General features: G+C 48.1%; 1 protein-coding gene across 1 annotated transcript; it reads left to right on the forward strand.

The window, feature by feature from the left end:
* The first annotated feature begins 10,543 nt into the window (after positions 1–10,543).
* LOC119359182 lies at positions 10,544–11,674 on the forward strand. The gene has a single exon (XM_037625486.1). The coding sequence runs from the start codon at positions 10,950–10,952 to the stop codon at positions 11,568–11,570; it is 621 nt and encodes a 206-aa protein (XP_037481383.1). The 5' UTR covers positions 10,544–10,949; the 3' UTR covers positions 11,571–11,674.
* The last annotated feature ends 4,090 nt before the right edge of the window (positions 11,675–15,764 follow it).

A 15,764-nucleotide genomic window follows, 5' to 3' on the forward strand; every position in this document is an offset into this window, starting at 1 on the left:
ACAATCAGGAAGGATGCCTCCTCCCGTCTTTAAAGACGGCGCCGTTGCTAAGGGAGCCTTGGCTGTCGGCCAAACCCTCCGGCTAGGTGGTTTCCTCATGACCGCCTGTTCGGCTGTTGCACCGACGGTGACCTCTCGGGTCATCAAAAGCAACCTACACGTCAGCTCAGAGCTCGTCGAGCAGCTAGATCCAATGAAGCTCTCTTCCGTAAACGAGCTCTTGGATCGCATCGCCGCCCTGGGGGTCGCTACGGATTACGACCAGGTTGGGCTTAAACCCGATCTAAGAGAAATTAACTTTCCCCAAGTCACCCACCACGTTGCCGTGGTAGAGACGTTGTGTGGCGACCCTTCATCTATTTTAAGGACTAGCTATGTACGAATTCCCGACCCCTCCATGCCGGATACCCGCGGAGGGGGAGATATAACTCAAGACCTGAGCTTAGGATCAGGCAACGGGCCAGATTCACTGGACAACATTCAAGAATCCGAACTTCAGAGTTCGGAAACTCTTCGGCCTTCGAATCTTGGATTGGGTGAGGTTTCATATTCAACGACACCCGCACACCCAATCATAAGCGATCTCTCCCAAATCAGGCAGAGACTCGAGGAAACAGTACATCATTACTGGGCCAGATTCCTCCTGGTTATGAACAGGATAAAGGATTGCCGCGAGGAAGACACAATCTCAATTTTTTGCGGTAATTGCATGGACAAGGGAATCCTTAACGTCGTAAGTCGTCGTGATATCACACGCTTCGCTGACTTGGCGTCCATAATACAAAAATATTGTGTGATGGAAAGCGCCTGGAAAACCGAAATAAAATTTTGGGATAATCCGGCCTTGAATAGTAATCCCGTCCGAACTAAGAGGGTGCATCATCACAGGACACCCGGGATAAACACCAAAAAGCCAAAACCCTCTACAGGGCATGGAACCGTACTGGAAAGATGGCTTGATGGACCCTGTAGAATTCACAGTACAGAGGACGCCACACCAACTCACAGCCTTAGAGCATGTTGGATACTCCGGTAGGTGGCCAAAATCGGCGAGGACCTCTTAATTTCGGAGGCCGCAGAAAGCCAACCCAAGGACACCAGTATCGTTCTCACAGTCTTCGAGACTTTCGCATCAAACAATGTGCGAAAAAGAACACTCCGCAGCCTCGCCGAAGTCTATCAAGTTGCAACAATAAATCCATGGAGCAACACTGTCATTACCTTCAACGCAAGTGATGAACCTAGATTCCGAACAGCCCGAGCACCAGCCGCATTGGTCCTCAGTCCCATAATGGACGGCTTTCGCCTCACCAAGGTGCTCATGGATGGAGGCAGCGGACTGAACCTTATTTATGAGGAAACCCTTCAAAAAATAGAAATAGACTGGAACCGCATCGAGCGAAGCAGCACAACCTTTAGAGGAATAATCCCCAGTCGGGAAGCGCGCTGCACAGGAAAAATCACACTAGATGTGGTGTTCGGCACGCCGGATAATTACAGGTCCGAAGAAGTCACGTTTCAGGTGGCCCCGTTTAAGAGCGGATATCATGCTTTACTAGGGCGGGAAGCATTCACAATCTTCCAAGCAATACCCCATTACGGGTACATGAAGCTTAAGATGCCCGGGCCGAATGGAATTATCACTCTAACTAGTGATCCGGACATAGCACTCCGCGCCGAAAACAAGACGGCCACATTAGCCCTTGAGGCACTATCCGAAGCCTTAGCGGCCGAGGAACTGAATGCGCTGCGCTCCACGGTTAACAGGGATGATGTGATACTCGACAAGAGATCCAAATCCACATCCTTCAAGCCAGCTGACGAAATAGTCAAATTCCAGGTCCATCCAACGGACCCCAATAAAACAGCTTCCATCGGGGCACGACTGAACCCTGATGTAGACGCCGCACTGCGAGAGTTCCTACGAGAGAACCGGGACATTTTCGCCTGGCACCCTTCAGACATGCCAGGGATCCCACGCAGGCTGGCTGAACACAGCTTAAATATCCTAAAAGGATTCAAACCTGTCAAACAAGCCCTTCGGCGTTTTTCCGAACCCAAGAGACAGGCTATGGGAGAGGAGCTAGCCAAGCTATTGGAGACCGGATTCATTAGAGACATAAAACATCCGGACTGGCTAGCAAACCTGGTGATGGTACCAAAGAAGGACAAATCCTGGCGCCTGTGTGTCGATTTTAAAGACCTTAACAAGGCTTGCCCAAAGGATCCCTTCCCCCTCCCCCGTATCGATCAAATTATCGATGCCACCGCAGGACACGATTCGTTGTGTTTCCTCGACGCATACTCCGGTTACCATCAAATCAAGATGGCAGAATCAGATCAAGCCGCAACAGCATTCATCACACCATACGGCCCATTCTGCTTCAACATAATGCCCTTCGGGCTGAAAAACACCGGCGCAACATATCAGCGCATGATCCAGACATGTCTGGCAAACCAGATCGGCAAAACAGTGGAGGCGTATGTGGATGATGTGGTCGTCAAATCAAGACATGTCGAATCTCTAATAGACGACTTGAGGCTTGCGTTCGATAACCTCCGAAAATATGACATCAAGCTCAACCCGGAAAAATGCGTCTTCGGCGTCCCAGCCGGAAAGCTCTTGGGCTTCATTGTATCCGGTAGAGGAATTGAGGCAAATCCAGCCAAGATCCGAGCTTTGTCACAATTGGATATCCCAAAGGACCTCAAACAAATACAAAAATTAACCGGATGCGTGGCAGCTTTAAGCCGCTTTATCTCCCGCTTGGGAGAAAAGGCACTACCCCTTTATCGCCTCCTTCGGCGCACCGAACACTTCAAGTGGACGGATGACGCCACGGCCGGACTTGATGAAATAAAAGCCATATTGGCAACAAACCCAGTCCTGGCCGCGCCAATCACTGGCGAACCAATGTTATTGTACATTGCAGCAACACACCAAGTTGTCAGCGCAGTGCTTGTTGTCGAGCGGGAAACGGACGGACACAAATTCCCCCTTCAAAGGCCGGTCTACTACGTGTCCACTGTCCTCACTCCATGCAAATCACGGTACTCGCATTATCAAAAGATTGCATACGCGGTATTCATGGCATCCCGGAAGCTACGACACTACTTTCAAGAGTGTTCCATAATAGTAGCCTTGGAAGTGCCACTAAACGATATTATCAACAACCGTGATGCAACGGGCCGGATTGCAAAATGGGCCATCGAGCTTCTCCCGTTCGATATAACCTATAAGCCACGACGAGCTATTAAATCGCAAGTTTTGGCCGACTTCGTCGCAGAATGGACGGAGGCCGAGCTCCCTAAAGAGTACAGCACATATTCAAATTGGATTATGCATTTCGACGGCTCCAAAATGTTGGCCGGACTGGGGGCCGGCGTCGTCCTGACGTCCCCCACAGGAGACACAGTCCAATATGTGCTCCAGATCATGTACACAGATTCCAACAATGCAGCCGAATATGAGGCCCTCCTACATGGTCTCCGGATAGCAGTATCCATGGGTATCCAGCGCCTAGAGGTACGCAGGGATTCAAACCTCGCGATATCCCAAATAAATGGAGACTTCGACGCCAAGGGCCCAAAAATGGCAGCTTACCGCAACGCCGTCCTAAAAATGTCAGCTCGGTTCGAAGGGCTGGAGTTTCACCATATAGCCCGAGAAAACAATCAAGCAGGGGACGTCTTGGCACGCATCGGAGCAAAACGCGATGCAGTTCCCCCCAACATCTTTTTGGAAAGATTGTTCAAGCCATCCATAGCATGGGAGGAGGAACCCGCAAATAACAGCCCGGACCCAGCCGCACCACTTGACGCCGAACAATCTGACACAATTGGAGGCTCTGCCAATGAAATTACACCTTCAGCCCACGTAATAATGGCGGTTATCGCCCCATGGACAGAACCATTCCTAGCCTACCTTACTAGGCAGGAACTCCCGGAGGACCAAAACGAGGCCCGCTGCATAGTGCGGCGATCTAAAGCCTATAGAGTCCATGAGGGAGAGCTTTATAAGAAAAGCACTACCGGAGTCCTTCAAAGGTGCATCTCCGAAAAGGAAGGGCGGAACCTTCTGGCTGAAATTCATGCCGGACTCGGTGGTCACCACGCTGCTGCTCGGTCCCTTGTTAGCAAGGCTTTCCGTACAGGCTTTTATTGGCCGACGGCCCGGGCAGACGCTCAGGACCTAGTCCAACGATGCGCTGGTTGCCAACTTTTTGCCAACCAAAGCCATATGCCACCCACCGTACTCCCAACTATACCCATCACCTGGCCTTTTGCGGTCTGGGGGCTTGACATGGTCGGACCCCTTAAAGGTGGGACCGATAGGAAAAATACTTACTGGTCATGGTGGACAAGTTCACCAAATGGATAGAAGCCAAGCCTGTTAAAATGGCTGAATCCGGACCTGTGATAGACTTCATATCCGGGGTTGTACACCGTTATGGCGTCCCCCATAGCATCATAACCGATAACGGTACAAACTTTACCGCCGACGAGGTAAAACTCTGGTGCAAAAACATGGGCATCAAGCTCGATTATGCTTCCGTCTATCACCCACAAACCAACGGCCAGGTCGAACGTGCAAATGGTCTTATCATGAGCGGCATTAAACCCAGACTGGTGCGGTCCCTCAAGGAAGCTAACACGCACTGGGTAGAGGATCTCGACTCCGTGCTATGGGGGCTGTGGACCACGCCAAATCGCACCACCGGATACACACCATTTTTTATGGTGTACGGCGCAGAGGCAGTTCTGCCCTGCGACATAATTCATGACTCACCTAGAGTGCGCATGTACGAAGAAAGAGAAGCCGAGCTCGATCGGCAGGACAACTTGGACGCCTTGGAGGAGGAGCGTGACGTGGCAAAAACCCGTTCCGCATTTTATCAACAGCAGGCCCGAAGATATCAAAGCAGAGAAGTACAAGCCAAAAATTACAATATTGGCGAACTAGTTCTACGCCTGCCGGATAAGAAAAAGGACAAACTCAAGCCCAAGTGGGAAGGTCCATTCATAATCGACCAAGTACTGACTGGTGGGGCGTACCGCCTGCGAGATGCGTCGGATAACCGACTCGAGCCGAACCCGTGGAACGCCATCCGTCTCCGAAGATTCTATGCCTAGCACCGGACTCTGTGTTCGTCTCCTTCCTCTGTCCATTTTTTGCATTTTTTTGTCTTACATTTCTCTCCTTCCCCTCTTTTCTTTTATAGCCCTTAAAGGCTCATCTAGTGACGTGCCACTCGCGCTCATTAAACCTGGGGGCTTCTTTAACAGAAGCTTATTTATACGGGCTTCACGCCCAACACATGCGTCAAACTTCCGCATGTATATTTTTCTTCACCATTATATGCATCGATGTGACTTAAGTTTTGGCCAAGCTGGGTTGCCTGGCTCCTGTGCTTACCCCTACATTCCCGATTGTTCGGCTAGGCGGTAAAGGGAGCACCTCTGTGATTGTTACTACCGGGTCAGCCGGATGTGTACCTCAGACTGGTTGAAGCCGAAAGCTAGCGTTCATAAGAGAATATTCGGTCGGTGAAATAAAAGATGATCTTTTTACTCATTTTATGCGCCCCCAGATGCTTTTTCTGCGTCTTTTCACGCAGTCCGGACATGCACTTTAGGGCATGCCTCCCAGCGAAAGGAACCCTTAACGGAATTATTCTCTCTGGAAGATGTTTCTTACTAACCATGTAATATAACACAACTAGTTGGGCACTTGTCTGATAAAGCACTAATGACCCCTACGCCTGGTCTCCACGCATACCCCGGTTCTTATATAACCGCTATGGTATTCGGACACACTCCGGACCGTCAGGTCCCGAGGTTGAAGTGAAAAGGTCGGCAACGACAAACGATCTACAATCCGGCTAGAAGGCATTACACATGTCAATTCAAAATTACATAGTCATTCTGACTGATTGTATTCCTCTTCTATACAATCTAACAGGCTGTCTAATTTATAGTCCTGCTGGGAATACTTTGCGGCTAACTCTACTTGGCCGTATACTAAGCTTACAGGGATCTCCTTCCCGTCAGGCCCCACTGGTCCGACCTCGGCCATGTGGTTTGGGTCAGACTTCGTAAAACGGGTCTTCACCATGGCCCAGGCCTCCCTAGCGCCTTGTCGGCAGGCCGATATCTTCCACAACCGGAAGCGCCGCCGAGCTCCCTTCAGCTTCTCTGCAAGCTCTCCAAGGCCCTCGGGCATGGAGTGGGCAGGCCATAAGGCTTGGGCAACGCCTCGCATCGCCTGCCGAATTCGCTCGTGCAGTTGCATGAGTTCGGGAAGAAGGTCACCCATAGAACCGGGCATCTACTCTGCAGGACGACCTTGAGCATACCTACAGACATTACTCTGTTAGTCGACTTCCTCGTCGAACTCTTTTTTCAAAGTTCGTTCAAGCACTTACTAAATATGCCGCGTCGAAGCTGCTGATTCTCCTTCGTGGAGTCCGACAGCTGGCCACGAACATCTTTAAGTTCGACGTCCAGCCTGGTGTTGGCATCCTGAAGATCATTCTTCTCTCGCCTCACCTTTGTCAACGTACTCTCACCGGCCTTTAGCCGGCGTAAGAGTTGTTGCTTTTCCGGATCGAGTCCGGCGCCATCTGCAACATGATTTGTTAGATTTGCACCCACACCGCACAATACTAATCTTTCGAAGTGTATCTTACCTGAGGGGGTCTCTTTGGGCTCCCCTGCTGCGGCTAGTGCGGCCTCTAGTTGGGCCTTGCACTTTTCCAGCTCCTGGGACAGTACAGTATTCTTCTCTGTAAGAACCTGCATATTAAATGATCCTTAAATCAGTTGCTCTAACTGTTTCAGGTCTCGGGGGCTACTGGTATATATATATTTGACCAAAATTTTCTTACCCGTATGTCTTTTACATACTGCTCCGTGGCTCTGGCTAAACCATTTTGAGCGGCACGGAGGTACACATCTCCAGAATTAAAGGCATCTAAAGCCTCTTGGGAGAAACAAGCGTCGCGTAGAACTGTCCGGCGACGCCTGTGGTTCATGGCACTCTCCACTTCAGAATTTGTGGCAGACAGCCTGTCCGCATCCTCTGTCGGAGGAGCGTCCGGTGCGCGCCTTGTGCCCGCCTCCGCTTCCTGGCCAGACGTTGGAGCCTGGCTGGTGGAGGCGCGATTGGCAACCTCTCCGGATGAAGTCCGGCGAGGTCTCTTCGTTCTGAAGATAGCACGAACGTTAATATGCCCTGACAGAATAACACCAGGGAAACAGAGGGTGCGCTATACTTTTGCGCCGGCATCTCAGTCCGGACTACATTCCTTTTTGCCCCACGGGGCCCTGCGGCCCCTCATTGGCTAGCCGCCGCAGGTTCGGCCTCCTGCCTCGGAAATCTCCCCTGCAAAACATGGTTGTCGTCAGAAACACCGGAATACGTGAGAGTGGAATCTCTCTCAAGGGAATGAGACTCCGGTTTCTATCACCTGGGAGGCCGGAATTAACCCTGGGTAATCAGCCGTGATGGCTACCAAGGTATTGTCCTTGCTTAGCTGATGGAACACCTCGTCGATAAGCTCCACCAAAATGTCCGGATCCTCTTCGGAGTCCGGATCGAGGGATCGTTCTGGGTCCTCGGGCTGTGAAGGGCGGCTGTTTATATCCTTTACCACCTGTCGCAGTTCCTGCATTGAAGTCGTTAGACTACATATCTAACCGTGGGAGTATAAAACAAATGGGCAAGTGCAGTTGTTCACTTACCCAACTTGGAGGATCGTACATAGTAAATCCGGCCTGCGGGTTGACGCGGAGGAATTCCTCCTTTTCTCCCTTGTACAAAGAGGATAAGATCTTTACTAGAGCGGCAGCTGAGGCCGGCCCCTTACGACCGTAACGGGTGGCGTCATCCTCCCCGTTGAAATCCCACATGGGGTGGCCTCTATATTGAAGTGGCTGCACCCCCCGCATAATGCATGCGGCCATGACTCCAATCATGGTTAGTCCGGAATGAGCCAACAGTCTTATCCGGCCCATCAGGTAAAGGACGTCTCTGTCGCCTTCTCTCTGAGAGCTCCGCAGACGCCAGCTCAAGCATTTCTTCAATGGAGCACTGTTGAACTCAGGGAGACCGACCCGGATAGGGTCCGGTAGCGGGACGTCATCTATGTAAAACCATTCCGATGGCCAGTCCTCGGACGCCTTCTTTGGGGTTCCGGATAGGTATCCGGTCCCGGCGATGCGCCATACTTCGGCTCCGCCCACTTGGTATATAGACCCCTCTCGAGAACGGGGCACCAGGCAGAATAACCTCTTCCACAGCGCGAAATGAGCCTCAACGCCTAAAAATAGCTCGCAAAGGGCGATGAAACCCGCAATATGCAATACGGAGGCGGGCGTGAGATTGTGCAGCTGGAGGCCGTAGAACTCCAGAAGCCCGCGGAGAAACTGATGAATTGGAAATCCCAGTCCCCTTATTAGATAGGGGACGAGGCACACCCGCTCTCCTTTAGAAGGATTGGGGGTGCTCTCCGCTTGTTTTCCGCCATTGTAGGTGGCGAGACCGGCTCGGACCGGGACCATGTATGCCTGAGGGAGAAATCCCTTGGCCTGAAGCGACACTAACTCGCTATGCGGGATGGTGCAACTCTCCCAGTCCCCGGGTTTGGGACCGGAGGGGCGAGGGGAGGAGCTGCAATGGCTGGTCATGTTGGAATGGACCTTTGCTGGAAGCGCTCTGATGATAACTCGCGGAAAGGAGAATATGTGGTTTGGACCTAAATTCCCATCCCGTTAAGTAAGCGGCTCGTTTATACGGCTAGGGGTGTGGATGTAAAAACATCTCGGCTTTTCGCATTCGTTTGACACGTGGAAGACGGCCATTATTGGGCATGAAAGCCGAGGAGCACTACATTACGAAAATCAGACATTATTCCTACAGGTACACAAGATTTGGAGAAAAGCCCGCCTTGCAATGCCGAACAATCTGCGCGCGGGACTCGTCGTCATTGAAGCCTGGTTCGGGGGCTACTGAGGGAGTCCTGGATTAGGGGGTGTTCGGGTAGCCGGACTATACCTTCAGCCGGACTCCAGGACTATGAAGATACAAGATTAAAGACTTCGTCCCGTGTCCGGATGGGACTTTCCTTGGTGTGGAAGGCAAGCTTGGCGATGCGGATATTCAAGATCTCCTACCATTGTAACCGACTCTGTGTAACCCTAACCCTATCCGGTGTCTATATAAACCGGAGGGTTGTAGTCCGTAGGCAATCAACTCCATACGCAACAATCATACCATAGGCTAGCTTCTAGGGTTTAGCCTCCTTGATCTCGTGGTAGATCCACTCTTGTACTACCCATATCATCAATATTAATCAAGCAGGAGTAGGGTATTACCTCCATCGAGAGGGCCCGAACCTGGGTAAAAAACATCGTGTCCCTTGTCTTCTGTTACCATCCGGCCTAGACGCACAGTTCGGGACCCCCTACCCGAGATCCGCCGGTTTTGACACCGACAGGGCGTCTAGGTCTCCCTCCAGACGGTGGGTCCTACAGATCTTCCTTTTCATTCCTTACGTCCGGTTGGTCCCAGCCTCGCTATTCGCCTTCACTTTTTTTAAAGAGTATGCCAATGGCGTACCCTATGTTTATAAAAGTGAGAAACAACAGTTTGCAAAAGAGACCCGTGGACTGATGCGAATAACATCTCAGGTACACCTGCACCAACTAAAAAGTTAGTCTACTCTCTCATGAACTATGCAGCCATATCACTCCCACACCGGCTTGTTTCTAACCTTTGATCTCCTTCAGGATTTGTTGCACTAGCCTTGTTGGTGTTCAGATGTGTTCCACTCGATTCAACACTCTCGTGTTCCTTTGTTTCCACATATGCCAAGCAGTGGCGATTACCATTGAGTTGAAGCCACGCTCGTCTGGTTGCCGAAAATTGTCCCATGTCTGAGCCCATCATTCTATGGAAAAATCATTGACCTCTAAAATGACCCTGCAGCGTGTCAAAACAACAATGCCATACCTGTCGCGCCTCGACGCATTGACTGAGAATGTGATCCACATTATCTTCATCGTGCAAACATGTGTACCACGCAGTGGCGGATCCAGGACCCAAGCCGAGGGAGGGGGGGTGAGCCTAGGGCGTGAAGATGAAGTACTTCCTTCACTGTAGCATATTTGGGCACTATAGTTGTAGTACTGTAGTAGACTGGGCCCGGGACTTGGATCAATCCTGGCTCCGCCCCTGATAGCACACCGAGGATGCATCGTGAAGTTTGTGCCGAGCCCTGCGATCTGAGGTCCACAAACGGTATTGTGTAGCTAACCATGCAAAGATATCAGAAGGGGGGCATGACACGGAGTTTTATGCGATGGTGTTTATGTGGAAGAACTCATTCGATTATGATGGATTTTACCATGCCATTCTAATATATCCCACGAATCAGCAGCATCTCCACCACACAAACAAACCAATAGTTTCCACATGTGTTTAAGACTTGCTCCTATTTTAATAGTGACCTAAACGCTCTTATATTTCTAGTACGCTGCATGTTCCGTGTATGGGGATTTGAACTTGCCGTGATGTCCACGCAGGCGTAACCGCGTAAAGGATTTTCAGAATTGCCGCCGGAGACTTGGACTGAAGGAATAGACCAACCGCGGTCCTGCTACAACAGGTACCGACTGCTTTAATTCGTTGATCATCGACAGTCCGAATCACTCGGCAGCGGCTTGGTTCAGTTGAGAGACCTGCAATCATCCAAACACCAAGAACGAATTCACTCTCCGAATCCAACAAAGTCAACAAGTCGTAATCTCTGAACTTCCTTTAGCCGACTACCCTCCATCTTCTTCACTACCTGCAGAATTTTCTGCCTCTTCGGCCACTTCTGACCGGCATAATCCCCTGTTCTGCCATTGATGCAATTCGATCAGCTGCGGGCACCCGTCTCGTCACGATGGCCGAGATGGTCGGATCGCTGGTCGTCGGCGAGGTGGTCAGCAGGACCTCCTCGTTCCTCATCAGCAAGCACAAGGAGAGGTCGGCGTCGGCCAGCAGCGCAAGCGAGAGCCTGGAGCGGCTGGAGATGGCGCACATCAAGATGGAGGCGGCGCTGGAGGTGTCCGCCCGGTGGCAGGTCACGGACGTGGCGATGCTGCGGTGGCGGCGGAGGCTGCGGCGCGCCGCCGACGAGTGCGACTCCGCGGCGCACCGCTGGAGGCTGCGGGCCCTGGAGGAGGAGGAGGCCCGGGAGGCGCTCGCGCGCGCGTGGCTCCCGAGCCGGGTCGCGCGCGTCGTGGCCTCCTTCGTGTCGTCGCTCCTCAGCCGCCGCGGCGAGGAGCCCCACGCGAAGGCCGTCCAGAGGTTCGAGAAGCTGGCTGACGGCGCCGGGGATTTCTTGAGGTGCCTGCAGTCCGGCGGCCCGCCTCGGAGGTGCGCGCTGCTCGATGACGCCATTGTCGGGAAGCCTGCTGTGAGTGCGAGTGCGAGGCATGGTCTGGTTCAGGGAGGCCGGCGGCGATGCCTGCGCTCGGGATCCAGGAAGAGCGGGGTGGAGATTAGACAGCTTGTTCAGTGATTATGTTCAGAGGCTGCAGGAAATGAATTCTCATTGTAATCGTGCCAATCCAAAGGAGGTGTCAGTTCAGCTAGCTGTTGGAAACAAACTTTAGGGATAAACGTGAGAGGATCTTAAGCCTAGCATTAGACCACCTAATACAGATTAATAGAAAAGGATTCGTGATTTCTTACAGGTTCTGATGGAAACCTTGTTCCTGCTTGATGCACTCCTCATGTAGCCTATGGCTACACCTTGCGTTGAAACATGAAGATGGTCGGGGAAGAAGTTCAGGGAACAGGATCTCGAAGCAAGCAGCCCCGCAGTAGGACTGGCCGCCAGCACTGACCTTGCGGTGGTAGTCAGTCTTCTGATCACCTTGAGCGCCTTCTTTTTAGGATCGGTTGTTAGCAAGTTGTATGACCCGGACATGTGTGTGTTTTTGAAGGGGTACATCTTGCTCATTATATATGTGGCGCTAAAGGAATTAGGGACCGAAACCAACAGCTGGATTTGGTGCCTCCGATCATGGCACGTACGTGGGGTAAAAAGGGCCCCCCTTTTCTCTCGGTCAGTTATGACCTGAGATCAAAATTCCAACACTAGCCAGTTTTAACTTGGTCGAATTGCGAGTTGGATGATGAACATATCGTGATCAGAGTGGCCCTCAAAGCTGCCTTCTATTGGTCCCAAGTGTATTGTCCACTGTGTTAAAAAAAAGTGCATTGTCCACTGGAAGTTACAGTACTACTAGGTAGCATTCAGTTGCCAACTGGTTGCTTTGTAACGAAACCTGGTCTGGTCAACCTGAACGTTCAACTTAGTCCAGTCCAGTCAGGCAATTCGATATGGTCAGTCCATTTCACGTTCATATATTGTAGGGCCGTTGAACGCCGGTCAAGTTAAAATGCAATCGGTTCAGCACTCAAGTGCGACGTGTCGCATCCTCTTGATGCCAGTCAAAAGTGATGCATCTCTACTCCGGGTTAAATAACCGGAATTGGCAATAGTTCAGGCGGGTTAGTTAGACCCATCTTTTATCTTTTTTTTTTGCGAATAATACGGAAATCTTATTCCAAAGTCACATGGTTACAGTCGAGAGGCAATAAGTCCTCACAACATGAAGGACATCTGTTCATCCATACCACAGTACAAAACTCGGTACGGCTATAATTTGTCATACAATCTGCTACCCTATTTTGAGTCCTACTAATTTTTTGTGGAACAAACTCCCTCTCATCCATACAAAATTCAATCTCTGCTACTAGATGACCATAGGCCGATCAGGACATACTATCACCAGAGAGTATCAAAAGTGCGTTACAGGAATCAGATTGCACCTTAACTGGTAGATCAGTATGTTGTAAAGCAAGGGCCATCCCTTGCATTATTGCATGTATCTCCGGCTCGAGCGCTTCATTGCAATTAAATATAACACGGTAAGCACCAAAGATAATAGAGCCATCATCACGACGTAAGATCATACCAGCACCTGCCTTGCCATCATGAGCTGAGAAAGATCCATCAACAGACAGCGCAACCCAATTTGCTGGAGGTGGTGGCCAAGGAACAGGAGCCGCGGCCTGCTGAATACTAATAGGACTAACCTCCTCCTGTGCCAACATCTTCCCTTTTAAAATTTCTTTCATGCTATAATGCCTGGCTAGATCCAAGGACTTATAAATTTAGATAGGTAAATTTTCCGACCATTTTTGTTTGTGTGTATTTAGGTTGATTTTTGACTTGCCCCTACTTGGGGTAAGTCAATTTTTCTCTTAGGCTGAATTTTTTTACTTCCCCCTTCTGGGGTTTTTCTTAGGGCAAAATTTTGACTTGCCCTGGTTTGGGGTAAGTAAATTTTCCTCTTAGGTATGCGTTTTTGCTTTTGCTTTTGCTTTTTTTGTTAGCCAGTTTTTCTTTTTTCTGCATGGGTATTTTATATTTTTATTCATTGCATATTAAAAAGTGCAATTTCAATTTCATTGCATATTAAAAAGTGCAATTACAATTTCATTGCATATTAAAAAGTGCAATTTCAGTGCAAAGTTATGTGCAAGTTTTTTATTTGGATTTTCTTCTTAAAGGGTAATACCAATGACACTACTTCATTCTTGCATAGAAAACGTTTTTTAAGTTATTTTGCTACTAACTTTCTCCTCCTTAGTAAACTTTTACGTGCGAAAAATACACTATTATATGCTTATTGTTGAGTACTATGATAAAGTGCATTTCTGAGTAAATTTTGTGCAAACATTTCCATTATTTGTTTCATCTTTTTTATTTTCTTTCTCCTTATTAGGTAATACCATTGCCAATAATTCATTCTTTTCTAAAAAACTTCATTATTTTGATTTAATTTTTATTTCTTTTCTTTTCTTCCTTAAGGGTAAAGTACTAATGCCACTAACTCGTTCCTTTTTACCAAACTTATTTTGTGCAAAATAATCAATAATGTATGCTTATTCTTGCATATCATGAAAAAGCGCAAATCTTGTGTAAATTTTGTCATTATTTGTTAAATTTTATTTTCAATTTTCTTGTTCTTAAAGGGTAATACAAATGTAACTAATTCATTCTTCCATAGAAAACTTCACTATTTTGATTTGTTTTAGTTTTATTTCATTTTCATTTTTCTTAAAGGGTAATACTAATGCCACTAAATCATTCCTTATAATACTTCATATCTTTTATTTTGTTGTAGTTTTTATTTTATTTATTCTTTAAGGGTAATATCAATCCCACTAATTCATTCTTCCTTGTACATTTCCCTTTGATTTTGTTTTAACTTTTATTTCATTTTATTTCTACTTTCAGGGTAATAAAAATGCCACTAATTAATTCCTTGTTAGAAAACTTGTTTTTGCCGATTCACTATTACATGCTTATCCTTTAATATTTAAGAAACTATAATTTCCATGTAAATTGCGTGCAAATTGTGTAAATATTTGATTTCATTTTCATAATTGTTTCTTTTTAAGTGTAATACCAAAATTCATTCCTGCTTCAGAACTACTAATTCATTGGTATTACCACTATTTCATTTTTTATTCCATTGGAAGCTAATAAATAGTTTCATGTAGAATGCCCATCCCCTCCAAGATATTTTGTCTAGGCATGAAAGCCGTTTGCATAGGGCGGACCACTGAATGAGCGATGATGAAGAGCCTATTAGCACTTAGTTTGTGTGAATATTTTGAAGCTGAGGTTCAACAAGCAAATAGGTCTTGACCGTTCAATCGGAATTGCCTCTTCCTTCTTAGGAAGAAAAATGATTATCCCAAAATTGAGGAGAAATAATGATAAATCATCATTTAAAAGATCCTTGGACATGGGTAGAAGGTCGTTTTTGGTTATCTCCCAGCACTTATCGTAGAATTTAGCAATGAACCCATCTGGTCCGAGAGCTTTCTTTCTTTCCATTTGAGAAATGGCGTCGAAAATCTCCTTCTCTAAGAAATGTGATGTCAAAATAGCATTTTTCATCTCGATGTTGAGGTATATCATCAGTCACCTCCTCGTCCATCATGATGAAATTGGAGTTTGGATGTCAAAACAAATGCTTATAATATTTTGCAATATATGTCTTAATCATATCCTGACCAACAATAGCACATTCATCTTGGTTGAGTTGGTAAATCATTTTCCATGCTTTCCATTTGCAATAAAATGGAAAAACTATGTATTATCATCCCCCGAACAAACTTTACTTTAGCACGTTCAGACCGTTTTAACTCTTCCTCCCACATAAGTTTGGCCAAAAACTCATTCGTCTGGTGCAGAGCAGTGAAAATTCGGCCTTGATATCTAAAGTGTTAACAATGTCCACCAGACGCTCTTATAAAACACCACTCAAATTCTTCACCCAACTCTAAAGAGACTGCCTAAGATGACGTATCTTGACCTACCAATGTTCAATATTAGTTGCACCTCTCGTTTCGTTAGATTATTCTTGAGCCACCAATCATGGAAACCTTCCCTTTCAAACAAAAATGTTTCGAAAGAGAAGGCAACTTTTTTGCCCGAATGAGCAATCTCACCGGAGTCCAAAAGAAGAGGTGCATAATGTAACGCCCTCGATGCGGCTATAGCTCCCACGTGTCGAGGCACGACTTAGAGACATAACCGCATTGAAAGCAATGTCGCAAGTTAGGCAATCTTCACAACATCCCATGTAATATAAATAATAAAGGGGAGATACATAGTTGGCTTACACTC

The sequence above is a fragment of the Triticum dicoccoides genome, chromosome 2A, assembly GCF_002162155.2.
Source record: "Triticum dicoccoides isolate Atlit2015 ecotype Zavitan chromosome 2A, WEW_v2.0, whole genome shotgun sequence".
NCBI classification, from domain to species: Eukaryota; Viridiplantae; Streptophyta; class Magnoliopsida; order Poales; family Poaceae; genus Triticum; species Triticum dicoccoides.